This window comes from Oryza brachyantha, chromosome 1 (genome assembly GCF_000231095.2).
Source record: "Oryza brachyantha chromosome 1, ObraRS2, whole genome shotgun sequence".
NCBI classification, from domain to species: Eukaryota; Viridiplantae; Streptophyta; class Magnoliopsida; order Poales; family Poaceae; genus Oryza; species Oryza brachyantha.
Genome location: NC_023163.2, coordinates 16,468,643 through 16,495,784, shown reverse-complemented (window position 1 = coordinate 16,495,784; position 27,142 = coordinate 16,468,643). Strand labels below are relative to the sequence as shown.

Here is a 27,142-nt window from a genome sequence, read left to right as displayed (position 1 = left end):
AGTCGGAGACGACTCGGATAAGATCGAACTCAACACCAGCGTGGAGAGGAGAGGAGGAGCCGCGTGACGCGCGCGCACGTGTCCGGTCGGGCTCGGACCGCACTCGCACCCGCACCGCACCGAACCATCACCATGACGATGACGCTGGTTCGGGTCAGACCAGGTCGGGTGGAGCCGAAGTGGCGCGTCGGCGTCGCGCCCAAATCCGGACGCGAGGCCGCCGCCGCCGCGGCGGCAGCAGCAGCGCCTCCTTCCTTATCCCCTCTCTCCCTCTTTCTCTCTCTCTCTCTCTCTGCAGCTGCCAGCTGGAGGCGGCGATGGCGGCGGCCTCCTCCCTCCTGTGCGGCGCGAGGGCAGCGGGGCCCGCGCTGCGGCTGGGTCGCGGGAGCGGCGCCAGGGGAGCTCGCCTCATCCTCTCGTGCTCCGCCTCCGCCGCGGCGCCGCCGGGGGCAGGGTTCGGTGGGAGGGTGGGGTTCCTGGGCCTCGGGATCATGGGCGCCCCCATGGCCGCCAACCTCCTCAATGCCGGGTACGCCTCCCTCTCCTATGACATTTTTTTTGTCCTTGCCCTTTCCCTCTCCTGTGAAATTTTCTCGTCGTCATCTTCTGCTTGTGCGGTTTCACTGCTACTACGTGTCCATGGCTTCTCCTGTTCGCTGCTGCTGCTACATTTCTCCTCTTTGTCGCCGCCGCAGGTGCGATGTCACGGTGTGGAACAGGACTAAGAGCAAGTGCGACCCGCTCCTCACCCTCGGCGCCAAGTATGTCACCACCGTTTCGTGCATTTCACGCATTTCACCTTATGATCTAGTAGTGTAGCTAGCTTGTTGAATGGATCACACAATGGTGCACCATGGATAGACGACCTGCTGCAATGCGATGCAGCTCTGCATCACTGGTGCAACTGGAGGACCTGCGTTCCATGTGTGGCTGTATGCTTTCTTTTCAACGTGATTTGCTCTTTTCGTGAAATCCCACTCGAAGAGCACAGATGCTTTACAGCTACGAGAAATTTTCTGTTCATCCGTGTTAGACAGCTTCACACTGTTCATGCTGACCCCAGACAGACGGAGAGAAAAGAGAGAAAAAAAGATGCAGCATTCTATTTCAGAAATAAAGATATGTGCTACAACCACTTTGCTTGATACAAAGAGGATGCCTTGCCTGCCTACAGGTACGAGCCTTCGCCGGCCGATGTCGCTTCCTCCTGCGATGTGACCTTTGCGATGCTCGCTGATCCTGCGAGCGCGGTATATGCTTCGCTACAGAAATTTTCAATTCTTATTTGTTTCTCTCTAACTTTTTTTTAGCCTATGTTACATCGAATGTTTGGACACTAATTAGGAGCATTAATATAGACTGTTAATAAAACCCACATCATACTCTGGACTATTTTGCGAGACGAATCTATTGAGTCTAATTAGTTCACGATTAGCGAATTTGATGCTACAATAAACATTTGCTAATCATAGATTAATTAGGCTTAAAAAATTTGTCTAATGAAATAGCCTTTATTTATGCAATTAGTTTTGTTATCAGTCTATGTTTAATACTCCTAATTAACGTCCAAACATCCAATGTGAAAAGGGACTTAAAAAAATCCCTGGATCCAAACAGCCACTCAGACTGCACATCTGCAATACGATTCTCTGTTGATGAAAGCTCACATGGCAGATCTAATCATTCGTATAACGGTTTTGTACGTCCACAGGTTGAGGTTGCATGCGGGGCCAATGGAGCTGCGCAAGGGATGTCCCCAGGGAAAGGGTAAGCCTTGCTCTCAGAAAGCATCAGAAAGCCTGGAGCATCAGCATGTGCTGGCCTAGATAGCATTATCTCTTAATATTGCATTGTCTGTCACAGGTATGTGGATGTGTCGACGGTTGACGCTGCTACGTCTAAGTTGATTGGCAAGCACATTACAAATACTGGGGCATCTTTCCTTGAGGTAGTTTCTGGTCCCTGCCATTGCATGTACCCTACTCGTCATGTGTTGAACTGTTGATTGCGTTGTCTCGATGTGTCGCTAGTAATGCAATTTCAGCTCTTGTACTGTTTGGTCCAATGCTAACTTGACGCCTTTTCAGTAGGCTCCAGTTTCAGGCTCAAAAAAGCCAGCTGAAGATGGGCTGCTTATCTTTCTTACTGCAGGTAAACTTCCACCTGACACCTCCAAGCTTGGTAATTCTGACACTGAAAATGCATCTACCATGTTCCTTATTATGTTGCCTGAAATTGTCCATACGTTTGTGTAAGGTGATGAACCTTTGTACAATAGAGTGGCACCCCTCCTTGATGTTATGGGCAAGGTTAACTTCTCTTATCTACAACCAGTACTTCATTTAGCTCCTCATATTGAACCAAGGAAATGCATTAACACACTGTCCTTACTCTGAAACCAGTCAAGATTTTTTCTTGGTGACGTTGGTAATGGTGCAGCCATGAAGCTCGTTGTTAATATGGTTATGGGGAGGTACCAAAGAAGTCCTTTACATTCAATATTCTAGCAGCCTTACTCCTGTAGTCTGTGGATATTAATCACTGAATTCTGTTCTTGGCACAACACTGCAGCATGATGGTTTCGTTTTCAGAGGGACTGCTCCTGAGTGAAAAAGTCGGTTTAGACCCCAATACTCTTGTTGAGGTAGGTTAGCTCTTATCTGCAGTGGTAAAATACCCAGGGAGAAGAATCTAATCTAGGATATGATACATTATTCCTTTACAGGTTATTTCGCAAGGTGCTATCAGTGCTCCCATGTTCTCCCTCAAGGGCCCTTCCATGGTTAAAGCTGCATACCCTACTGCTTTTCCTCTGAAGCATCAGCAGAAGGTAGCCCCTACTTGCATGTTAATGTTGCCAGCACTAAAAACCAGCAATAATTGATTTCTGGGCACTGCAAAAAACTGGATTTTCATGGCAGGATTTGAGGCTTGCATTGGCCCTGGCAGAATCGGTGTCCCAGTCTATTCCTACGGTTGCAGCTGCAAACGAGCTGTACAAGGTCGCGAAATCGCTTGGGCTGGCGGACCAGGACTTCTCTGCCGTAATCGAGGCGCTGAAGGCAAAGGAGCAGAACAAGTGAACAGATCATCACAGCCATAGGAATTGTTTGTTGAGTCGCCATTGATGTAGCATGGGCTTGCAACTGATTAAGAGTTGGAACCATACCAATTTTATCAATTTTGTTGCAGGAAGCGATGCTTGTTTTACAGACAGAATAAAAACTTGATTGATGACAGGAGACCTGAAACTGTCAAGTATCTGATCCCAACATTACTGTTGGCCATTACATGTAAAATTCAGCAACGATACAGAAATGGACTCAGTAGCTACCTACATGAGCACACCATTTTAGAGAAGACAAATACAACAGCTTTTCTGTTAGGTATAACCATCCAACGTCTAAGGTAGGCCGAACAGTGGCAATTATTAGGATGTAAACAACAGTATTTTCCGTGTGTGTGGTAGCCATGTGGTACAAAATTCAGATTCAAGCACAGTCTAAATGTGCCTGCTACAATGTACAATCTCTGTGCTTTCTTACCACACACTTGAGGAACATGAAATGAATTACAGCTTACACACGATCAAATATGTTCTGTTGAAAACTGCAGCAGCATTAGCAATTTAGCATACTCTTCGCGATCCTCAAGAGCTGTCAATCGATCTAACAATCATGTGGTAACCGCTAAGATCCGATACCAGCGATTTCACCCTTGGCTTTCGCCGCAGCTTGTTGCGCTGCGGCGGCGGCGGCGGCTGCCGCCGCTGCAGCTGATGCCGCCGGAGATGGTGCAGCTGGTGTCTTCTGTGGAGCTTCGATGCCATGCTCCTGCTCATGCTGCTGTTTATTGTTTACCTGGGCCAATATGTTCTTTATTTGGGCTCCGCTGAGAGTCTCATGCTCAAGAAGTGCGTTGGCTAGAGCATGGAGCTCCTTGTTGTGTTTGGTGAGAATAGTCTTTGCATTGTTGTATGCATTCTCTAAGAAAACCTTCACCTCCTTCTCAATCAGGAGTCTTGTTTCTGTGCTCATGCTCTTTCCATCGTCCTCATAATTGTATGAAACAAAGCCAAGCTGCTTGCTCATACCGTATTTGGTAACCATTGCTCTTGCCACTGCAGTTGCTTGCTTAAAGTCGGATGAAGCACCAGATGTCACCTCACCATCCCCGAAAATAAGCTCCTCTGCGACCCGCCCTCCCATGCACACATCCAACCTTGCCAGCATCTGTTTCCGTGACACGCTTGTCTCATCTTTATCCGGAAGTTGGGCCACCATCCCAAGGGCCATTCCCCTGGGCACTATGGTAGCTTTGTGAACAGGGTGAGCCCCTTCTGTGTGGATGGCAACAAGGGCATGCCCTCCCTCATGGTAAGCCGTCAATTTCCTGGATTCATCAGAAATAACCGCTGACTTGCGCTCACTGCCCATCATGATCCGGTCCTTCGCATACTCCAGGTCGTTCATTGTAACGGCTTTTGCCCCATCCATGGCAGCCTTAAGAGCAGCCACATTTACCAAGTTAGCAAGATCTGCACCTGAGAATCCAGGTGTTCCCCTGGCAATGATCATCAAATCCACATCATCACTCTTTAGTACCTGCAATCATGTGTAAGGATAAGACATTCCATTTGTCAGGACAAACATGAGTTCAAAAGTTCTCAGGAAATACCTTCGACATATGGGACTCTAGGATTTGCCGCCGACCTTCAACATCTGGATTTGGAACAACAATATGCCGGTCAAAGCGCCCAGGTCTCACTAGCGCTTTATCTAGGGACTCAGGAAAGTTGGTTGCAGCAATGACAATAATCCCCTCATTCTGCTTAAAGCCATCCAACTCGACAAGCAACTGGTTCAACGTCATCTTCATATACTGTTGATCCTTTGGATTACGACTCCCACCGATCGCATCAATTTCATCCATGAATATGATACAGGGAGAACGTTTTTTAGCTGCAGCAAAAAGGTCCCTGACTCTTCTAGCTCCTACACCTACAAACATCTCCTCAAACTCACTTCCACTGCATGAGAAGAAGGGAACACCAGCTTCCCCAGCAATAGCCCTCGCTAACATGGTCTTCCCAGTGCCAGGAGGGCCAACCAGCAAGACACCTTTTGGAAGTTTTCCACCAAGACGTGTAAAACGCTGAAAACAAAGAAGCAGCTTGTCATTTGTGAACGCCATATAACATATGCATGTGATGAAATTAGGGGATAAATCCTCGCATCATTTATGGGCTTAACAATGCATAACAGATATATGTGACATAACTGGACATCAACTCCACACGTCATCTAAATTATCAGATGTGAGCTAAACAACCTAGAATTAAGAAACAAATTGAAAAGGTCTATCTATAAAGCTTTTATCAAATATATAACAACATCCAAAAAATAGAACCAACAAGATAGACATTGTCAACAAAATGAAGCAAATGTTTTAAAGCATTAGTTTATCAATGCCTCGTGATTCAGTAAAATGAACAAAGTTAAGATAATCTATCGCAGAACAGTTTACATTGTTAGTATGCCAAAATTAATCCATTGCACCTGGGCAACTTGAACCTATTAAATATTAATATTTAATTAGCATAAAATCATTATCAGATGGGAGATAAACCTGTAAGAGACATGTTCAACTTGAGATAACTCTTCATCCAAACACCTAGACTCTGAACATTTTTTCTGACTAGTGGCTCAAAAGCATTTACCTTAGGATCTCGGAGGTAGTGAACTATTTCCTCAAGTTCAGCTTTGGCTTCATCTACACCCTTTACATCACTGAATTTCGTATTAGATTCCATGCTTGGTTGAACCTCTTCATTTAGACCAAGGCCTACACATATTTATCAATCAGAATTACACCAGAATAAGTATAGTTAACAACAAGGAATTAGTCATTCAGATATTCCACAAATTCAAACCTTTGCTTATTCCTCTATCCTCAATAAGAGCCCCAATGCCCGAAATCAGGAGGAATGTTAGTGCAATACTTCGAAAGGTACGCCAAAGCTGCTCCTTAAATTGACCTGTTTCTGCTGTAACCATGTGAATGGGTGCATTTGCAGTGCCAAGAATTCCATCTTTTGTCACTTGGCCAGCACTCTTAAATGATGAAACACTGCCAAGGTTTTCTTCCTCCCTTGCTGAAGCAGCAATACCTGTAAGGATGATGCAGGGATGGAGTTTTAGACCAAATTAATTAAAGACTCACCATTATTGATTGAAGGAACTGTAAGCAGGCCTCAAAGTGAAAGAAGTTTAGTCAAAGGCAGACAAGGACAGTACTATACTATTCAGTTTCACTCAAACTAAACTTGAGAAGGCGAAATCAAATAGGACTAGCCTTGCAAGCTAGAAATATGTGGCTCAAGATTATGGTCCATCCCACTGTTGTAAAAACCAATAACCAAAAAAACATGATAACCACATGCCATAAGGAACTACTTTCATGGCAAAAATTATATGCCCTATTAGGATGGATGTCCATAAATTTGTTAACTGCTGAAATTTGTACTATCTCTGTCCCAAAAGTTTACTGTACAAAGGTAGTAATATTTGGGGATGGAGGCAGTAGTAATTTCCTTGTTAAGAGTTGAACTATCATAACCACAGTCCACAGGATATGAAGAAATACAAATTAGTATAAGCAGAGGTACAGTAGGAGATGAAGGTGTCAAGGTTACAAAAACGTGCTAGCATACGAATAATTGTTTTCTGTTGTTTTGTTTAATTTCCTTGTATGACCTAATGACAAACTGAACCATCATATTAGTGATAACTGACAAGCACAATCTCTTAGATAGCAGGCAACAAATGCAAGATTAACATAACAGCATGACATATTTGGCAAGCTAATGAAGCCCTCTGCAGTCTTCAAATAAGGAAAATAAACAATATTAGCATGGCCCACACAAAAGCAGCAGAATAGTCCCAGAACAGATAAGGTGTTGGTTGATATTAGTACCTCTCTGCAATGTTTTAAGCAAGGTGCTCTCCTCCAGCCTATCAACCTTGACAAGAGCTTTTACATATTCAGAAAGTGCTGAGGGATTGGAATGCAATGAAGGTTGGCTTTCAAATATCTGTATGACACGTTCTGGATCACTTCTATATATTTCTTTTAGCAGGGAGGCTTCACTTGGTGAGTCCATCTGTCGCATCCTCCGTGCAAAGCTACCAACATAGCTTGACTGATACCTCTCATGCAAGTTTCTAAGTGTTCCACCTGTATTAAGAAACCCCCAAAAAATAGTTCAATAAGAAAGTGCAAAGAAATTCATCATAACTGGAGATGGAAACAATAGTGCTGCTTATAAGAAAGTAATATGGAGTAGAATAATGAGTCATCATGAGCAGATTTTGACAGCTCCAGAAAAGGAAAAAAGAGGAACACACCAATCGTGGTATGTGTTTAATATTTGGAGACTAGAGATGCCAGATATCCCAGTAAGCAGAATCTCATATTAAATTTTGAAAAGCCGAAATTTTAGAACTGCCATTGCATGACTAAACTGGTTGAGCTCGCATATATAAGACAAAAATTGCATACCTGCGCCGATGTCACCTCTAAGAATCCTCGATGGGTTGGAGGTTATCAGTTCATTGCAGATTGCATACGCCGATCGGTTCCTAGCAACCTGTGATGAGAGAAACACCATAACCTTGCATCAAATAATCGTAACCAGTGGTAAAGCTGCATGTACGAGGGGGGGTTCCCAGGAACCCCCATTGGAAAAAATTTTAACTAAAGTTTATGAATTTTCACCATATATTCATTCCTCCAATCCAAATTCAAATACCTGTAGCACTAAAAACTAAATCAGTGGCACCCCCCTCTATTTCGCTCTAGCTTCGCCCCTGATCGTAACACCAATCCTTATTCAACCGCAGTTTCCTTTTGGTGTTTACCAGCACCAATAAGCTTGGACAAGCACACGTCTGCAAGCTAACATAACTCATGGACTTAATTTTAGCAACCTAATGCAAAATTTTCATATAGGTTGGCACACTAATCGGATAATATTCAACACGAAAGAGAAGCCGTTAGATTAAAAACAAGGCGCTTTTTTTCTGTTATTTTAACGCATTAGTCTAAACTACAGACATCCAGACACGAACAGGATCATGCTAACCAGGTCAAGAAATGACCAGCTTAATCGGCGAGAGCATCTGGCTTCCCAATACGGGGCATATTGGGCATCCACACGAACGTAGCCGGGGATTACCACTCCAAGAAGAAACCACACCCCCGCCCCACCGCCCAAGATCGAGTCCTCCCCGACCAGCACCGCCTCACCACCGGCCAGAAGCGGCGCGCGCACGGGCGCGGAGGGAAGAGAGAGAGACAAGAGGTCAGACGAGAAACGCACCTGCGAAAGGACGCGCCGCCACGCCATGGGCCGGGAAGAAGCCCTAATCCGCAGCCCTCCGCTGCCGCCCCTCCCCCACGAGATCCCAACCCAACTCCCAAGGAAGCAACAAACCCTGCTGGCGGCGGCGGCGGCAGGGGCTGTGGTGGGAAGGCGAGCGAGCAGGAGAGGCGGCGAGAGAGGGTAAGAGAGGAGGGCCCCGAGCGGCGGCGAGCGGAGGGGAGGAATTCGCCGGCGGCGGGCAGGAGAAAAATGGAGGCGAGGGGATGGCCCACGTCACCGCACACACAACACAAGGCGAGCTGAGAGGAGAAGAGAGAGAGAAGTTTTAGTTTTTCTCGGCTACTTGCCCGAAAAATTATACTCCAGTATTATTATTATTTATTGTATTGTTATTAAATATGTGTGATTTTCATTTGCGATAGGAATCTGCGATATTTTTCACTTCTGGGACGGGCTTCCCGGCCCAGCCCAGCAGGCCTCGCGGTTTTTCTTTTTCTTTTTTTTTTACTGGTTCGTTCAAATTTTACTAGGACAGGCAAAATGTGGCCATTTCCTTGCTGTGTGGACTGTAGAAATGAGTTCTTTGCTGTGGTGTAACATGGTTTCCTTTTATATGTGCGCGGATTTAAAATAAACTGTTTATTTGCACCTAATATTAGGTCGATAATGCCTCTCTTATTGTTTGGGTAACAGCCTGCTCGTGTCGCTTATTTTATACTTGATACAAGGCTTGAGGCTTATTAGCGATCAAAAATTAGTCTCTAGGTAAAAACTTTTCCATATGCATCCTTAACGATTTAAAAATAATACTATAAAATAAACTAGGCTGCAAATAACCCTAAAATCGACTCCAATTGAGTTATAAAATTTAAATCCGCGTTATGCTTAGCAGCTTGTCCTTGTGTCATACCTAATTCTGTTTGTAATCGTCAACAGTCAGTTCCGTAGACAGATAAATAAAGGGGCAATTTTATTCTTATCCCTATTTTGATGTTTGATTTTAAGCGCTTTCAATTTTGCCTCTGTTTTTTCTGTTTTTTTTTAAAACTGAAGCCATAGTTTGTTTCTCTTTTGAACGGATAACAATATATCGATAAAAGTGACTTTTAGCCTTACTTAGAATTTTCGTTTTTATACCTATTTATTTCTACAACAAAGATGTACTGGTGGAGGGAAAAAAATACAATTCATGAAATAAACAAGGTTAAAGAAATTCCAAGTAAGGATAAAAAGATACTTTTATCGACAACTTAACGCCGGTTACTATTGTCCATTCAAAAGAGGGGTAAAATATGGCTTCAATTCAAAAACCAGGTGAAAAGAAATGAAAACCCTAAAAGGTAGAGGCAAAATCAATATTAGACATCAAAACAATGGTAAGAACGATTGTTCCATAGATTTAAATGATACCAGACTACGGTTAGCTATCAAATTATTACAGTACAATATATCAACACTAGATAGGCCCCTGACTGGAAGACAAGGTCCCCAGCAAAACAGCTCTGACCTGGTCAGAACATACCCAAAAGCAATCTTGCGCACAAGAGCAAGTGAGCACACATTTGATGAATCTCCAACATTAGCTACTTTAGATTGTACTACTACTCCTAAGTTATCTTGGTGATGGTAGCAGCTTAAGATCCGATACCAGCAACCCCCTTGGCTTTCGCTGCAGCTTGCTGTGCTGCAGCAGCTGCCGCCGTCGCCGCCGCTGCTGCAGCCGATGAAGCTGGAGACGACGGTGCAGCCGGCGTCTTCTGTGGAGCTTCAGCAGCATGCTCCTGCGCCTGCTTGTTATTTGCTTGGGCCAAGATTTTCTTTATTTGTGCTCCGGTGAGAGTCTCGTGCTCAAGAAGTGCTTTGGCTAGAACATGGTGCTCCTTGCTCCGTTCCACGAGAATAGTCTTTGCATTGTTATAGGCATTCTCCAGCAAACTCTTCACCTCCTGCTCAATCAGAAGTCTTGTTTCTGTGCTCATGCTCTTTCCATCATCCTCATAGTTGTAAGAGACAAAGCCAAGCTGCTTGCTCATACCGTATTTGGTAACCATTGCTCTTGCCATTTTAGTTGCCTGCTGGTAATCGGATGAAGGACCAGATGTTACCTCGCTATCCCCAAAAATAAGCTCCTCCGCCACCCGTCCTGCCATGAGGACATCCAGACATGCCAGCATCTGTTTCCGTGAAAAGCTTGTCTCATCTTTTTCTGGGAGTTGGGACACCATTCCAAGTGACATTCCCCTGGGCACTATGGTGGCTTTGTGGACAGGGCGAGCACCTTCAGTGTGTATGGCAACAAGGGCATGCCCTCCTTCATGGTACGCGGTCATTTTCCTGCATTCATCAGAGAGAATTGCTGACTTGCGCTCACTGCCCATCGTGATGCGGTCCTTGGCATACTCCAGATCATCCATTGTAACAGCTTTTGCTCCATCCATGGCAGCCTTAAGAGCAGCCACATTTACCAAGTTAGCTAGATCGGCACCTGAGAATCCAGGTGTTCCCCTGGCAATGATCATCAAATCCACATTATCACCCTTTAAGACCTGCAATCATGTGTATAAGGATAAGGCATTACATTTTAATCTGGACAACATGATATCAAAAATTCTCAAGAATTACCTTCAACATATGGGACTCTAGGATTTGCCGCCGGCCTTCAACATCTGGATTTGGAACAACAATATGCCGGTCCAAGCGCCCAGGTCTAACTAGTGCTTTATCAAGGGACTCAGGAAAGTTGGTTGCGGCGATGACAATTATTCCCTCATTCTGCTTAAAGCCATCCAGCTCAACAAGCAACTGGTTCAAGGTCATCCTCATGTACTGTTGATCCTTTGGATTTCTGCTCCCACCGATCGCATCAATTTCATCCATGAATATGATACAGGGAGATCGTTTTTTAGCTGCAGCAAAAAGGTCTCTGACTCTTCTAGCTCCTACACCTACAAACATCTCCTCAAACTCACTACCGCTGCATGAAAAGAAGGGAACACCAGCTTCCCCAGCAACAGCCCTCGCTAACATGGTCTTCCCAGTTCCAGGAGGGCCAACCAGCAAGACACCTTTTGGCAGTTTTCCACCAAGATGTGTAAAACGCTGAAAAAGAGGAGGCAGCTTGTGATTTCTGAACACATAGCACAAGCATATGGCAAAAACAGTTGTGAATTCATAGATCATATGTGCACTCAAACTGTGCATAACAGATATCTCTGTAACTCTGACAAACCACGATGTTAAGTCCACACATATGATCTAAATCATGAAGCACAGATTTAAGAAAGCAATTGAAAAATGCATGCACTTGATAATTCCAAGTCAAAGTAATGGGATCCAGAAAATAGGATAAAAAAGCTGAACACTATCAACAAATTCAAGCAAAGGTTTTGAATGGACCAAGACATTGACACTATCAACAAAATCAACACCTCAAGATTCAGCAAAACAACATTTTATATAAATCATTTGCTGAACATTTTACATCATAGCATGGAAAAAATTTGCATCATAGCATGGAATAAATAATCCATGTCGGCTTGCAGACTGACCACACGTGCAAAACTAGCTAAATTTGTTATAACTTGGTTTTATGAAACTCCAGTACCATATTTGTTGTGGTTAAGAGCCAAGCGTTAAACCTACAGTGGTTTCTGCAACTTGGGACTATAAACATGTGTTTTTTTTGTGAAATTTACTCATATTAATGTTTGTTTTACCAAAATAAGTAACTGGTAAAACCATTGTGAAGCGAGAAAATATATACCCTCTAGGAAACATCGTATAAATTGTAATAAATCTGCATCCAAGAAGCCATAAATATTTTACCGACTTTCATGGCCAGTGTTTCAGAAAAAAAAAATACCTTGGGATCTCGAAGATAGTGAACTATTTCCTCAAGTTCAGCTTTGGCTTCATCAACACCCTTTACATCACTAAATTTCGTTTTAGAATCCATGACTGGCTGAACTTCTTGACTTAGACCAAGACCTACACAAATTTTATCAATCAGAATTATACAACAAATAAGTCCAGTAAAGATATAGAGAATTAGTCATTCAGATCTTTCAGAAAACGAAACCTTTGCTTATTCCTCTATCCTCAATAAGAGCACCAATGCCCGAAATTACAAGGAAAGTTAGTGCAAGGCTTCGAAAGGTACGCCAAAGCTGCTCCTTAAAATGACCAGTTTCTGATGTAACCATGTGAATGGGTGCGTTTGCGGTGCCAAGTATTCCATCTTTTGTTGCTTGACCAGCACTCTTTAAGGCAAAAGAGCTACCAAGGCTTTCTTCTTCTCCTCCTGAAATAGCCATGCCTGTATAGATGATATATTGACAGAGTATTATGCCAGTTCAATCAAATAGCCACCATTACTAACTGAAGGAAATGTAGCCAGGCTTAAAAGTAAAAGTAGTTTAGTCAATGGCATACAAAAATCGTTGCTTCAGCCTGAACAGCAAATAGGTTTCACTGAACCTAAACTGGAGAAGAGAATAAAATAGAAAATAGGAGTGCGATGCTAACCACAGATCATGTAGCTAGAGATTATGATTTATACCACCAGTATAAAAAAACCCCATGACAGAAAATTAAGATACTACAGGGCCATGGAGAGCTACTCTATCCAGCCCATAATACAAGGGATCCTAGCCAACCAGGTTTTTTTTGAAGAGATTAAGGAGGAAGGGAAAAAACTATAATGCCCCTCATGAAATGGGATTAAGTGGTGAGTGGAAAGATGTTGGAATAAGATTGGGAAATATTAAATGAGGGATGGTTGTGATGGGACAAGTAGTACCCTAGAATCAATTATATTCGGGGAAAGATTTCAATTCCTAGATCCTTTACATTATGGGATGGAGGTAGTACAAGTTAAATTTTGAGGGAAAACAAAAGCAATGGGAACTAAAGTAGAATATGATGAATTCTTCAAGGAAAAATATATATGAATGTGTTATAGTGAATATCTTTGAATTTGTTATATGCTTTAATAAGTTGTACTTTCCTTCCACGGGCATGTAGACATACAAATTCCACTACATGACCAGAACTACCATAGGCAATGAAGGTTTCGATGCGACACCTATATGCTACCATAAAAATAATTGTTTAGTGCTGTAATATCTTGTAATTCCCTTGTACTACTCAAACTGAAAGATTATACTAGTAATAAAACACACCCACAAAATAACTTGTTAGTTAGAACTATTAAATGCAATTGTTTGACAAACTGATAAAATCCTCTTCACTCTTTAAAAAGGGAAATTAACATAGCCCACACAAAAGTAGCAGATGCAATGCTTCATAGCCGTGAAATAGATAAGGTGTTTGTGGATAATGGTACCTCTCCGTAGTGTTTTAAGCAAGGTGCTGTCATCCAGCCTATCAACCTTCACAAGAGCTTTCACATACTCTGAAAGTGCTAAATGATTGGAGTGCAACCATGGTTGGCTTTCAAATATTTGTATGACACGTTCTGGGTCACTTCTGTATATTTCTTTCAGCAGAGAAGCTTCACTTGGTGCATCCAGGTTTTGCACCCTGCGTGCCAAGCTACCGACAAAGCTTGATTGATACCTCTCATGTAAGTTTTTAAGTGTGCCACCTGCATTAAGCATAACTCAATAAAGAAATGCAAAGAAATTCTTCCACAACATGCATAAATGGAAATGGTGGCGCTGCATACAAGAAAACATTATAATAAATTATAAAAGTAATTTTGAGTCATTCGGATAGCTTTTATGGAAGCTCCAGCAAAAGGGAAAAAAGGATGAATACACCAATTTATCTAGGCATATGTTTAGTACATGGAAGAATAGATGCCAGCTATTCACATTAGACATAACCTCTAGCGTGTCGCAATTTTAGAAGGTTGCCATTGCATAACAGCTACTGCATGACTAAAATGGTTGAGCTGAAGTATTATACAAAGAATCACCTTTGACAGCACCTCTAAGAATCCACGAAGGGTTGGAGGTTATCAGTTCATTGTAGATTGTGGATGCCGGTCGATTCTTCGCAAGCTTTGATGAAGAAAAGAAAGACCTTGTGTTACATAAACCATTGTATATATGTAGATAAATGCATATAATAACAAGAATAACAGAAAAAAAATAGTGGAATAAAGCAAATCATCGCAGCACCTATCCGTATTTAACTACAGTTCCCTGGTCTTTATACGCCGAAATTAACTTCCACAAAACACATGCCCTACAAGCTACTCCTAACAAACAGCATATGGGCTCCTGAACTTAAATGTAGAGATCTCACATAGGTTGTCACGGAAATCCTCACGATATTCAGACATAAAAGAAATAGAGAAACATGACATGAATCGAGGAGGTATTTCTAATTTTAACCGATTAGTCTAAAACCTCATGAACCCGACATAAACATGATCACACTAGCTAGGTCAAAGAGCATCAAACCTAATCGCGCAGAGCAATGCAGCATTCCGGAGCATTATAATCATAGGCAGCCGCGTGAAACACTATTTCCCAAGATCACTACTCCAGCAGGAAGCCGTCAAACCACACCTAAACCCCCCGCCCATCGGCCCAAGATCGATCCCCCGAGGAGGTACGGTTCGGAGGAACGCACCTGCGAAAGAACGCGGCGCCACGCCATGGATGGGGGCAGCAAGCCCTAATCCGCCGCCGTCTCTTCCGCGAGATCCCCAACTCCCAACCAAGCACCAGCGGGTCGGAGGGAGGAGTCTAGGCCTACCGCGGGGGGCAAACGAGCGAACGGTCGGAGCGGCGGAGGCGAGAAATCCGCCGTCGCCGAGGAGGAATGCGGGAGACGAGAAGGGTTCTAGCCTTTCTAGGCTTCTTCTTCTTCTCAGGGAAATAAAGAATAAAAAAATGGTTTTGAGGATAGTGGGCCGGAAAGCCCAGCCCAACAAGCCGCGATCCTATCAACGGTCAGTTCGCCGGCGGCGAGCCCTTCCGGCCTTCCTCCTCCCTTCGCCGGAAGCAGTGCCTCGCTCTTCCAACGTCTAAGAGCGTCTCGTGTTTTCTAGCTAGATAGTACTGGAAACATCATTTTAGTGTGCTTTACTTGACAAAGGCACTGTTACTGTTTAGTTCGTGAAAAGAAAATTTTTGAGTGTCTCGTTGGATGTTTGACTAAATATCAGAAAGGGGTTTTCGGACACGTATAAAAAAAATGAATTTCATAGCTCGACTGGAAACCGCAAGATGAATCTTTTCAGCCTAATTAATCTGCCGTTAGCATATGTGGGTTTCTGTTAGTACTTATGGCTAATTATGAACTAAGTAGGCTCAACCGATTTGTCTCATGATTTCTTCTCTAACTGCACAATTAGTTTTTTCATCAATGTTTAACTGTTGTGTAAGATAATTATTTGTTAACTATAGTCAATGATGACCAAAAACTTGGCAGCATGTTTGAGTTAAAAATAACTTATACCTGTCCCTACCGTGTTTGTTTATAAACATAGCTGAAAAACATCAAGTAAGCAGAAAACCTCATAATACGATAGACCATCAACTTATCACGTTGCATAATATAAAGTTTGTCACCCCCATCGGTAATAGTAAAAATATATACATTCATCTTGCATAACAAAAGACACAGAGTGTGGAGTTAAAAATTAACTCGTGTTCACTGGCTTGTATTTGTGCTTCAGTAAGTTAAAATTTGATTGAAAAGAGTCAAAACTTAACTCACTTTATTCAGAGCACCCCGTAAGTAATTCAAATAGTTAAAATTTAACTGCATCTTGTATAAGCGGGATGGTTGCTCGATTGGTGGGTGGTGTGGGGCCTGAGTTGGTTGAGGTGTGTCACGCGTTGTGTATTATGTAGCGTTGTATAGTGTGTGTATATATATATAAATTTTTGCGTGCTACAAGATTTTGATAAAAAAATCTAGTGAGCCATATAAATCGAAATTTAGAGGTGATTTGATATGTTTTTGGACCCCGTCTCACGGAGCAGCCCGTGAGTTACAACTCACCGTAACTACTCTCTCTATATATAAACAACGTCGATACATATGTGTATATATATATATATGAGAAAATCTACTCCATACTATTGAGTTTGCATCGATTAAATGATCTATCATTGACTTTGTCGAGTTTTAAGATATAATCTCGGTTAGTAGTTTTCTCTATAATATACCCTTGGAGCCTATGTATTTGTAATAAATATCCAAAATGCCTTTTAGACATACAAGATTGACTATTAATTTATCATGTTAGAAGATTGAGAAAATTATGAAATTTTTTTGTCTAGCATCCTAACAAATCATTATAGTTTTTGGGTATATTTTAAGATTATTTTTCATATTTTATTTTTTGGAAAAATATTTTCTCGATCTTAGAACATACCCACAAAGTATAATGATATAATGATTTGTTAGGATGCTAGACAAAATTTTTATAATTTTCTCGATCTTCTAACATGATAAATTAATAGTCAATCATGTATGTCTAAAGGATATTTTGGACATTTATTACAAATGCATAGGATCCAAGGGTATATTGTAGAGAAAACTGCTAACCGAGAATATATCTTAGAATTCGACAAAGGCAGATCGTTGAATCGATACAAACTCAATGGTATGGAGCAGATTTTCTATATATATACACACACTCATGCTTCTAACAAGTTGTAAGACGAAGAAGAGAGCAATTAATGCACAGTAGTTAGCTTACTACAAGATTTATTGGTTATCATTTATTACGATATCATTTAGTAATTAATTCTTTGGACAAACTGCTATTTATCCTCTATCCAACCACAAAACACTATTCGCCATTTTTTTCTCGTGCTACAGCTACATGAAACTTCCCTTTTGGATCGGTTTCATCTACAGCAATGCGGAGGAGCACATATTTCTACCGAGACTTTACTCTATAGTGTCCTTTTTTTCTGTAGCAGAATATCTGAACCATCCGTCACACATCCAACGGTCTATAGTCCCACAGTGTCATGTATTCTGTCCTATTATTTATTCGATGCAGTTATCTTTTGGATTATATTATATTGTTTGTTTTGTTCAAATTTTTTAAATATACATAATTATAAATTATTCTTAAATTTCTTTATTAATAAATCAAATCACAACAAAATAAATTATAATTATATAAATTTTTAATAAGATAAAGAGTCAAAAATAGACTAAAAATAAATAGTGTTAAATAAAAAAAAGACGATCCAATCCTAATCCCTTTAATGGATCCTTCTGTAGCTCCATACGGTAGCATGTTGTATTGTTGATACATCCTTTCTTCCCTCCTCACTACCCTACACAGATTTTTTTTTCTTTTTTCTACTGTTGCACATAGAATTGAGCTAACATGGATCCCATTGTAAGGTGCTAAGTCATACTTTATTGTAGTACTTGAGCGGTGTTCTTTTTGCCAAATTATTCCTCTATTTTTGGGCATATATTTTTTAAACTCTTAAAATAGTATATATATATATATTAAAAAAATATAAGTTAAAGATATACATTTTTAGACTAGAGGAAGGAAAATGTTAATTCATATCATTATCTTTTCATTTGCCAGTCATGATCAAGTGGTTAAGAACATGCAATTAGGCCGCGTTCGGCCGAAGATTTGTTATCTGACGTGAAAATATAGTAATAAATTATTACATGATTAATTAATTATTAGTTATAAAAAATAAAAAATAGATTAATATGATTTTAAAGCAACTTTTCTATAGAAATCTTTCATAAAAACACCTCGTTAGCAGTTTGAAAAATGTGCACACGAAAAACAAGTGAATCTAGGTGAGCAAGAAGGAGAGAATAACACTGCCCTAGATGACAAAACAACCTGAATGGGCAACTTTTTGGATTCATAAATGATGATGCTTGATAACTAATATCAATATTTAGCACTAAAATAACAACATGCCAGTGGACACGAACAAATAAAATATGGTTATATTATAAATAATGAACCATAGGAAAGGTTGAATCTGGAAAAATAGCACAAGGGGTGTCCTAACTTCCCACAAGCCAATGATTACAACAAGGTGATGGACGGTACTTGCCAGTATAACCTGAGTGGTAACTACTCAAAGCAAATATAATATATAGCAGATGCTTAATTGATAAAGAATTATCAATCATTCAGACGTGGCAAGCCCTAACCTATAGCCTGCTAATAATCAATCCAACAATACTTTTGGTGAATAACATATCATTGCCGAGAAAACCATAAAAAATACTATTTTCAACAAAAAAAGAGACATACACGTAAAAAATGTCTCAATTCTAGCAGAATCAAGGATGCCCCTGGAAATGGAAAGAAGCTATGCCATCTTGTGTCTGCTGATTGTAGCCTGATGAGCATTCTCCTCCGGCGTCTATAAAGGAGAATGTGTCATGCTAAGAAGATCATGGAGAAACGAGAACACAACGAGAGTTCATAAGCACACGAAGGTGGGAGTTGGGTCCTGTTTTCATGGGCCGACCCAAGGCACGGTAGCCTGGCCTGGCATAATAGAAAGCACGGCATGGCCCAATACGAATTGGGTAGAGCTAGCATTGCATGACCATGGGTCGGGATTGGGCCTAAAACACAAGCACGTTGGGCGGCACGACACGTCACGATTGGGCTGTGCTTAGACCGACACGGCCCAAAAGAGGCACGGAACATTCACGCCAGGCCGATTTTCTTCCTGAACTGTGCTTCCACAATAGTTTGATTTTCACGGACACGACATGTCTGTTTCACGGACATTGTCACGCACTCACATGTCTATTTCACACACATTGTCATGCACTCACATGGACGCGACCACTTTGTCGATCGGGCAATTCTTTTAGTTCAGTGCTTCGACGCAACACAACGTTGGTGACTTAATGCCTTTGACGCATGGGCCACTGTAATATGACATGACAACACGACAACAAACCAGACAACCTGTACTGGGCTGTGCTTGGGCCAACACGACCCAAACAGACACGACATGCTTTTGGGCCGTGCTTGGGCAGGGGCGTCACCCTCGACGTGTCGACACAGTGAGCAAGTCAGGCTGGGACGCCATGACTAAATTTGGAACGAAGCACATGTTGACGCTAAATATAGTAACAACTGTCACACACGTAAGCCTGGGAGTCAATCTTAGATATCTCCAACGCAGATCTAAATTCTTAAAAGGTGCGCGGGCATGCTGCCAGTCAGTTTAATCTTGTAATTGACAAGATAAACAGTAAAAGAAGCCGATCGGCTATCGAGACAATATGTGACTAAATATCCAGCCGATCGGATATTGGTGTAGCAGCGTTTAGCCGTTAGGATGAACGATCAGTTGTAAAAAGTTTGGATCGGCTAGAGACTTGATAAAATTAGACTTGAGTTAAATATTAAACCAACGTAATCCGTCAGGTTATTAATTTTAGTCGATCGGACGAGCCCCTGTAACTAGATCAAACCAAACATACATAGGTCAGACTTAACCAAGATAGTATGCAGTCGAGCACGATATAATTATAGGAAACAGGGAGATCGATAAGGCTAATAAATAAACTGACGAATTACTTAGAATAAACAATGAATCGTTTGCTGCGATCGACTAAACCCAACTTGCGTGTAATTTTCATAAGCCGATGCAACATAAATAACTGTCGATCTAACCAACATAAATAACTGTCGATCTAACTAGATCAAGCCGATTGGTGTAAAAGTAACACAGTAAGACGATCAGCTACTCTATTGATGTAAATATGAGAAGCATGTAGATAGGCAAAAATCATCGGCTATAGAGGACGGACGAACAACCAAGATCTATAAATTATCTAACGCTAAGAATAATCATAAAAGATCGGACCTAACCGAGACAGTTCAAGATTATGCCTAGCAACGTCAGACTAGATACTAAACAGATCTAGATTGCTATCAAGCCAATGAGCCGATGACTGATAACTTATCGGTTGGTACTCCGATAAAACAATGAACAAAATACATCGATTTGATATAAACCATTTAATAAATGTAATCTACTAGATCGGACCGAACCGAGACAATACTAAATTGAATATGTCAAAAAACAGCAAATATCAAATCGACGTAAATCAGCCAAAGTGGTCGACCAGATCAACACAAGATACAAAAGTAACTCAAGCTGAAAATGATACAATAACTAGCAATCGCACAACCAAATTAGAAGATCGAACCGAACCGAGACAGTCCTAATCTAGCCGATGCGATTACCATGGGCCGGTGGAACGTAGGACTTACCCCTCCGCCGGAGATCAAGACGATGCAGCCCCGCGTCAGGTGCCAAGTTCCGCCGGAGTTGAAACCTCGGTTAGGAGGGTGGTGATGCGCTGAAAGTAGTTGATCTAATTGACGTGTCGATGATTTACAACCCGGGCACACATATTTATACCCTCGGGTGAATACTAGTCAATGTCGCACACAACTCCTTATAGATAAAAAGAAATAACAAATTCTATCTCTAACACGACACACGGTTTCTAATAGATGAAAGAAAACAAACAAGTCTCGATCGGACTCTAGCTCTCTTAGAGATAAATTCTAACTAACTCTAATTAATAGATAAATTTACGCCGCCAAGGCTTAATCTTCACGATTCACTATTGAATTCGAACTCTTCCGGATAAAATATCTATCAGCGGTTGCACCTTTCCTTATCCGAATCCAATACAAAAATTTACCAAATTTTGATGTTAACAGCACGATGGGTTGGGTCGTGCCGAGCACGGCACGACCAAGTCCCACTGTGTTGTACACTGCATCGTGAGTAGTATTATGCTATTAAGAAGTCTCCCTTGCTAAGTATATTGGAGCAAGTTCAACAACATAAGCTTTCTAAGGTAATAAAAACTTATTTTTATCTCCCTTTGGGTTTTGGGGTTTTCGAAAGTGAAAACCATTTGTAAGCTCATTTAATTCGTTATGAAGTAATCATCTTTTATATATATATATATATATATATATATATATATATATATATATATATATGTGTGTGTGTGTGTGTGTGTATGATGTGTACGTAGGGCATGTTTGTTTTCTCTTAACTTTTTCTAGTCTTTGTCATATTGAATATTTGGATACTAATTAAAAGTATTAAATATAGACTATTATTAAAACTCACCTCATATTCTGACTATTTCACGAGACGAATCTATTGAGCCTAATTAGTCCATAATTAGCAAATGTGATGCTATCGTAAACATTTGCTAATCGTGTCTTAATCAGGTTTAAAAAAATTGTTTAATGAAATAGTCTTTAATTATGCAATTAGTATTGTTATCGGTTCATATTTAATACTCATAATTAATATCTAAATATCTGATGTGATAAGAGACTTGAAAAAAAGTCCCTGGATCCAATACATATATATAATATATATAGACACACCCATGCTTCTAACAAAATGTAGGACGAAGAAGACAGCAATTAATGCATATGCAGTAGTACAAGATTTAGTACCATTTATCACGATATATTTAGTAATTCTTTGGACAAACTGCTATCTATCCTCTATCAACCACAAAACACTATTCATCATTTATTTCTCGTCCAGCTATATAAAACTTCGAGTGAAATGCACCAACGGTCTCTCAACGGTCTCTAAATTTATGTGCATGTGTTATCTTGGTTCTTGAACTTTCAAAATGAATTTTTGAGTCCCCGAACTTGTCTAGGTGTGTCAAATAGCTCCAAACGAACTCCGACCCGCTCCATCCGCTGACGTGACATGACACGGTGGCGCCTACATGTTGGTAGTGCCATGTGAGTCCCACATGTCATTCTCTTTTCTTCTCATTCTTTTCTCTCCCTTCTCATAGGCGCCACCGTGGCATGCCACGTCTGTGGATGGAGCGGGTTGAAGCCCGTTTAGACCTATATGATACCTCCGGACAGGTTCGAGGATCCAAAAATACATTTTGAGATTTCAGGGACCTAGATGACACATACACACAAGTTTAGAGACCGCCGCTGCACCCACTCTAAGACTTCTCTTGTGGATCGGTTTCATCTACAGTATTGCGGAGGGGCACATATTTCTACCGAGACTTTGATATATATCTTTTAATGTAGCAGAATATCTGAGCCATCCGTCATATATCCAACGGTCTGCGGTACCTATAGCGCGGGATTTTTTTTATTTGACACGGTTACTTTTGGATTTATATTCGGTCATTCATCTTATTTAATTTTTTATTCAAATATACAAATTATAAATCATTCTTAAGTTACTTTAGTAATAAATTAAATCATAATAAAATAACTATAATTATATATTTGTAATAAAATAAAGGGTCAAAACTAAACTAAAAATAATCGACGTCAAAGAAACCGCGAAAACCGTGACGGTTACCGCAATCGCGCTCTCCGCCAGGACACGACTTCAATATACCGCGATAACCATCCACAAATTTGATCCAAATTAAAAAAATTTACAGAAATTTGTAAAAAAATATATGATGTAGAGATTGATTTGCAATGATGTTTCGTGAAAAAAATTGTGAAAAATCTAAATTTACGAATGAATAAAAATCCAATACCAAAAAATACTTAGGTAAAATAAAAAAAAGGTATTGTTCACACTTCATAGCACCTAGTTAAGTATTTGATACATGAGGCACATATTTAAATGTTTGTAGCACTTAGTTAACTATGTAGTTGATACTTGATACTTGATACATCAGGCATATTTTTTATTGCGTTAACTATTTATGACGTAGATAGCTAGTAATATTTTGTTGTAGGTTTTTTGTTAATTTCCAGTACCCAAACTAAGACAAATTATATATGTACTGATGTAGTCACATGTTTGTAAACATGTATTAGTTTTATACGTAATATTTGATTGCAAGTATACTTGTGATGCCAAAATTTGTCAAAAATTTATAAAAATCATGTTAAAATTTTCTTTTTCCCATATAACATGTCCTAAATGTCACAAATATAACTACATACTAGTTTTCTATTTTTCTTGTATTTTTATAGTTTTTTTTCAAAATTAATTTGTACCTAATTATCAAATTACACCAGCTGCGGTTTTCGGCCAAAACTACTGTCAAAACCGCGTGATAACCATAGATTTTAAATTCAAAATTTTTAGATTTAAATTTGTTGAGGTTTTCGTGATTTTTACGGTTTCCGTGCGGGATCCGCGGATACGTGGTACCACGGTTTTCGCGAGTTCCACGGTAAGTGAAACCCTGTCCCTTTCTCCTCTTACCACTACCGTACATAGATTTTTTTCCTTCTCTTTTTGCTAGCTGTTGTACATAGAACTGAGCTCACATGGATCCCACTGTAGCATGATAAGTCATCCTTGTAGTACTTGAACTGTGATCTTTTCATCATATTATTTCTCTATTTTCACGCGTATATTTTTTATACGGTTAAACGATACAATTTTTTTTAAAAAAATATATATAAGTTAATCATCTCACGTTACTAAATTAGAATTTTCAACTTTATATTACTTGCTTTCACCATTTATACCATAAATAGTTATTACAAATCAGATAATCTTTTATCATCATCTAACAAAAGAACTCATATAACTCGGGATGGTAATGGGTCTAAACATTTTGTCTATAAAATTTAAGGGTTTAGTTTAAAACAGATTGAAAATAAAATTATATAGAATTTTGAGCTAAAAATTTTAAGAATTAAATAGAGTGTGAAATAAACCCAACGGCGTTGGCCCATTACCACTCCTACGTATAACCTATTTAGTCTAACCGCTTTTCCATACAAATGAAAATTCACACTATCAAGTATACTCCGTCCATTCGAAGTTAGTAAGGGTGTGTTTGTTTCTAGGGCTAAACTTTAGCCATAACCTATTTAGTCTAACCGCTTTTCCATACAAATGAAAATTCACACTATCAAGTATACTCCGTCCATTCGAAGTTAGTAAGGGTGTGTTTGTTTCTAGGGCTAAACTTTAGCCCCTAGTCACATCGGATATTTAGACACTTATTAAAAATAGTAAACGTAGTCTATAGATAAAATTCATCTATAATCTTGGACTAATTCACGAGACGAATCTAATGAGCCTAATTAACCCATAATTAGCGTATGTGATGAACTTTGCTAATTATGGATTAATTAGACTCAAAAAATTCGTCTCACGGATTAGCTCTCATTTATGAAATTAGTTTTTTTATTAGTCCATATTTAATACTTTAAATTAGTATCCAAACATCCGATGTGACGTGGGGCTAAAAAGTTTAGCGCCATCTAAACAACCCTAAGAGGTTCAAGTTGCTCAGCAGATTCATATAAATACACTGACTGCTAGCCAGAAACTAGCACCTCAAGCATGGCGACTTACGCAAAAATGGCAGACGCGTCGTCTCGCAGTTACCTGTACCTTTGCTTGGCCGTCGTGTCGTTGCTCGCCGTGCTCCTCGCCCGTCGACGGAGGCGGTCGGACACTGCCCGTGACGGCCACGGCGGCGGGCTACGGCTGCCGCCCGGGCCGTGGCAGCTGCCGGTCATAGGCAGCCTGCACCACATGGTGGGGAAGCCCCCGCACCGCGCGATGCACGACCTGGCGCGCCGCCACGGCGCGCCGGTCATGGCGCTGCAGCTCGGCGAGGTGCCCACGGTGGTGATCTCGTCCCCGGAGGCGGCGCAGGAGGTGCTGCGGACGAACGACGCGGTGTTCGCGACGCGCCGGCTGAGCTGCTCCATGGGCGCGGCCACGAAGGGGAGGAGCATGTCCTTCGCGCCGTACGGCGACTACTGGCGCATGCTCCGGAAGGTCGCCGTCACGGAGCTCCTCTGCGCCAGCCGCGTCGCCTCCTTCCGTTCCATCCGCGAGGAGGAGGTCGCCGCCTGGCTGCGCGCGCTGGCCGCCGGCGAGCGAGGCGTGGAGTTGGAGATGCAGGCGGAGCTGACAAGGCTCGTGGCGAACTCCACCGTGCGCACGGTGGTCGGGGACGGCGACCGGTGCGCGCACCGCGACGAGTTCCTCCGCCAGCTCGAGCGCGCCAACAAGCTCGCCACCGTGTTCAACCCGGTGGACCTGTGGCCGTCGTCGCGCCTGGCCGCGCGCCTCAGCGGCGGGGTGCGCAAGTTCGTGGGGTGCGTCGACGAGATACGCCGCATCGTCGACGGCATCATCCAGGAGCACCTGGAGAAGCCTCGCGGCGGCAGGGAGGACTTCCTCGACGTGCTCCTGAGGATACACAAGGAGGGCGAGCTCCAGGTTCCGCTCGACATGGAATCCATCCATTACCTCGTCGCGGTAAGCCCCGTCTATTCGACCCTGCTTATACTTTTTTTTTTTTTTCGGGGAGACCTGCTTATACTTATAAGTTAAAATTTAAATATTGAATTATAAGTTAAAATTTAAATATTGAATTTTATATTTAGAGAACGTTAGTTTTGAATTTTTTGTTCATCATAGTTTATTTTTGCATTTTTGCTATTGATCGAACGTTTGATTTTTTTGTTGTCTGTCAAACACGCGCGCAATACATAGGAGGCTTGGGTGATTAAGGCGTGTATGAGATTTTTGACTTACGTGTATACCTTCAAATTATCATTATCCTATGACAGTGATTGGATTTGATTGATAAAATTAAAATTTACAAACGTTTGATCAATAAGTGATCGACCCTTCCTTTCCTTTTAGATAGCTAGGAACACCTATATACACGTTTTTACTTATAAATTATTTCCTAATTTTTATTAAAGAGATTTCACTAATGCTCGTTAAAAGCCAAACGATAAAGCTGTAAGTGACCAACTTCCACAAGCATGGATCGATTTCTTATGAACAGTAAATGGTTTTATTGACATTGAGCTTGACACTGTGACATATTATCGACAATGAACGCATATGGTCATGGATGTACTTAATTCCTATCTGTTTTTTTTTTAATTTCCCCGGGAAGATCAGCTCACGCAACTGCTTAAAATTTTGGGTCACAAAATGTCACATGCGTGCAGGACCTCTTCGCCGGCGGCAGCGACACGTCGGCGACGTTGCTGGAGTGGACGCTCGCGGAGCTGATTCGGAACCCCAAGGTGATGGCGAAGGCGACAGCGGAGGTGAGGGACGCCTTCGCCGCCGCAGGCGCCGTGTCGGAGGGCCGCGCGCTCGGCGAGCTCCGGTACCTGCAGCTCGTCATCAAGGAGTCGCTCCGGCTGCATCCGCCGGTGCCGCTGCTCCTCCCGCGCGAGTGCCAGGAGCCGAGCCGGGTGCTGGGCTACGATGTGCCGCGCGGCACGCAGGTGCTGGTCAACGTCTTCGCGCTCAGCCGCGACGAGCGGTGCTGGCCCGCCGCCGAGGAGTTCCTGCCGGAGCGGTTCGGCGACGGCGAGGCGGCCGCCGGGCTGGACTTCAGGGGCGCCGACATGGAGTTCGTGCCGTTCGGCGCCGGGCGGCGGATGTGCCCCGGGATGGCGCTGGTGCTCGCCAACACGGAGCTGACGATCGCCAGCCTGCTCTTCCACTTCGACTGGGAGGCGCCGGGCATCGCCGACCCGACCAAGCTGGACATGACGGAGGAGTTCGGCGTCACCATGCGCCGGAAGAACAAGCTCCTGCTCCGCCCCGTGCTCCGCATTCCCGTCCCCGGCGCCTAGTCGATCCACCGCCGGCGCGCCTTGTGTTGCTGTGTCATGTATCACGCTAATTATATAAGTATATCACCAATAATCACCGTCATATATGCTAGCGATTCGCTTCGGTCCACTAAAAAGTATCTCGAGGTACTGGTATCTCAATTACCAAATCGTTTCTGATCATTGGATCTAACGGTGCCTATCCT

General features: G+C 41.9%; 4 protein-coding genes across 5 annotated transcripts; 2 read left to right on the top strand and 2 right to left on the bottom strand.

The window, feature by feature from the left end:
- The first annotated feature begins 240 nt into the window (after positions 1-240).
- Positions 241-3,333, top strand: LOC102709518 (glyoxylate/succinic semialdehyde reductase 2, chloroplastic). The gene is made up of 11 exons (XM_015843744.2): positions 241-529; positions 696-761; positions 1,175-1,250; positions 1,712-1,767; positions 1,864-1,948; positions 2,091-2,151; positions 2,257-2,309; positions 2,403-2,473; positions 2,572-2,644; positions 2,726-2,830; positions 2,922-3,333. The coding sequence occupies exons 1-11, from the start codon at positions 318-320 to the stop codon at positions 3,081-3,083; spliced, it is 1,020 nt and encodes a 339-aa protein (XP_015699230.2). The 5' UTR covers positions 241-317; the 3' UTR covers positions 3,084-3,333.
- Positions 3,334-3,402: 69 nt separating this feature from the next.
- LOC102714781 (ATP-dependent zinc metalloprotease FTSH 5, mitochondrial) lies at positions 3,403-8,723 on the bottom strand. Its single transcript, XM_015843743.2, has 7 exons — positions 8,381-8,723; positions 7,561-7,648; positions 6,976-7,236; positions 5,933-6,169; positions 5,720-5,844; positions 4,678-5,154; positions 3,403-4,604 (listed from the first exon to the last, which is right to left on the bottom strand). Exons 1-7 carry the CDS (start codon positions 8,405-8,407, stop codon positions 3,690-3,692), a joined length of 2,130 nt encoding a protein of 709 aa, XP_015699229.1. The 5' UTR covers positions 8,408-8,723; the 3' UTR covers positions 3,403-3,689.
- A 985-nt stretch (positions 8,724-9,708) lies between these two features.
- Positions 9,709-15,205, bottom strand: LOC102709233 (ATP-dependent zinc metalloprotease FTSH 4, mitochondrial). 2 transcript variants are annotated; one of them, XM_006645959.3, is made up of 7 exons: positions 14,984-15,205; positions 14,322-14,406; positions 13,728-13,988; positions 12,462-12,698; positions 12,246-12,370; positions 11,006-11,482; positions 9,709-10,929 (listed from the first exon to the last, which is right to left on the bottom strand). In XM_006645959.3, the coding sequence occupies exons 1-7, from the start codon at positions 15,008-15,010 to the stop codon at positions 10,018-10,020; spliced, it is 2,124 nt and encodes a 707-aa protein (XP_006646022.1). In that variant the 5' UTR covers positions 15,011-15,205; the 3' UTR covers positions 9,709-10,017. The 2 variants fall into 2 exon arrangements, with proteins under 2 accessions (XP_006646022.1, XP_015688310.1); XM_015832824.2 differs by having other exon boundaries at positions 12,462-12,683.
- A 9,476-nt stretch (positions 15,206-24,681) lies between these two features.
- LOC102708951 (zealexin A1 synthase-like) lies at positions 24,682-27,142 on the top strand. The gene is made up of 2 exons (XM_006645958.3): positions 24,682-25,611; positions 26,319-27,142. The coding sequence occupies exons 1-2, from the start codon at positions 24,682-24,684 to the stop codon at positions 26,955-26,957; spliced, it is 1,569 nt and encodes a 522-aa protein (XP_006646021.2). The 3' UTR covers positions 26,958-27,142.

Coding starts and splice junctions, on each gene's coding strand:
- LOC102709233 (XM_006645959.3), bottom strand. CDS start 15,010: ATGGCGTGGCGCCGCGTTCTTTCGCAG. Junction 14,407..14,983: donor GGCGCCGCGTTCTTTCGCAG/GTGCGTTCCTCC, acceptor TCTTCATCAAAG/CTTGCGAAGAATCGACCGGC. Junction 11,483..12,245: donor ACTATCTTCGAGATCCCAAG/GTATTTTTTTTT, acceptor CCTCTTTTTCAG/CGTTTTACACATCTTGGTGG.
- LOC102709518 (XM_015843744.2), top strand. CDS start 318: ATGGCGGCGGCCTCCTCCCTCCTGTGCGGCGCGAGGGCAGCGGGGCCC. Junction 530..695: donor GCCAACCTCCTCAATGCCGG/GTACGCCTCCCT, acceptor TCGCCGCCGCAG/GTGCGATGTCACGGTGTGGA. Junction 1,251..1,711: donor TCGCTGATCCTGCGAGCGCG/GTATATGCTTCG, acceptor GTACGTCCACAG/GTTGAGGTTGCATGCGGGGC.
- LOC102714781 (XM_015843743.2), bottom strand. CDS start 8,407: ATGGCGTGGCGGCGCGTCCTTTCGCAG. Junction 6,170..6,975: donor GCTTAAAACATTGCAGAGAG/GTACTAATATCA, acceptor TCATCCTTACAG/GTATTGCTGCTTCAGCAAGG. Junction 4,605..4,677: donor TAGAGTCCCATATGTCGAAG/GTATTTCCTGAG, acceptor ACATGATTGCAG/GTACTAAAGAGTGATGATGT.
- LOC102708951 (XM_006645958.3), top strand. CDS start 24,682: ATGGCGACTTACGCAAAAATGGCAGACGCGTCGTCTCGCAGTTACCTG. Junction 25,612..26,318: donor CCATCCATTACCTCGTCGCG/GTAAGCCCCGTC, acceptor ACATGCGTGCAG/GACCTCTTCGCCGGCGGCAG.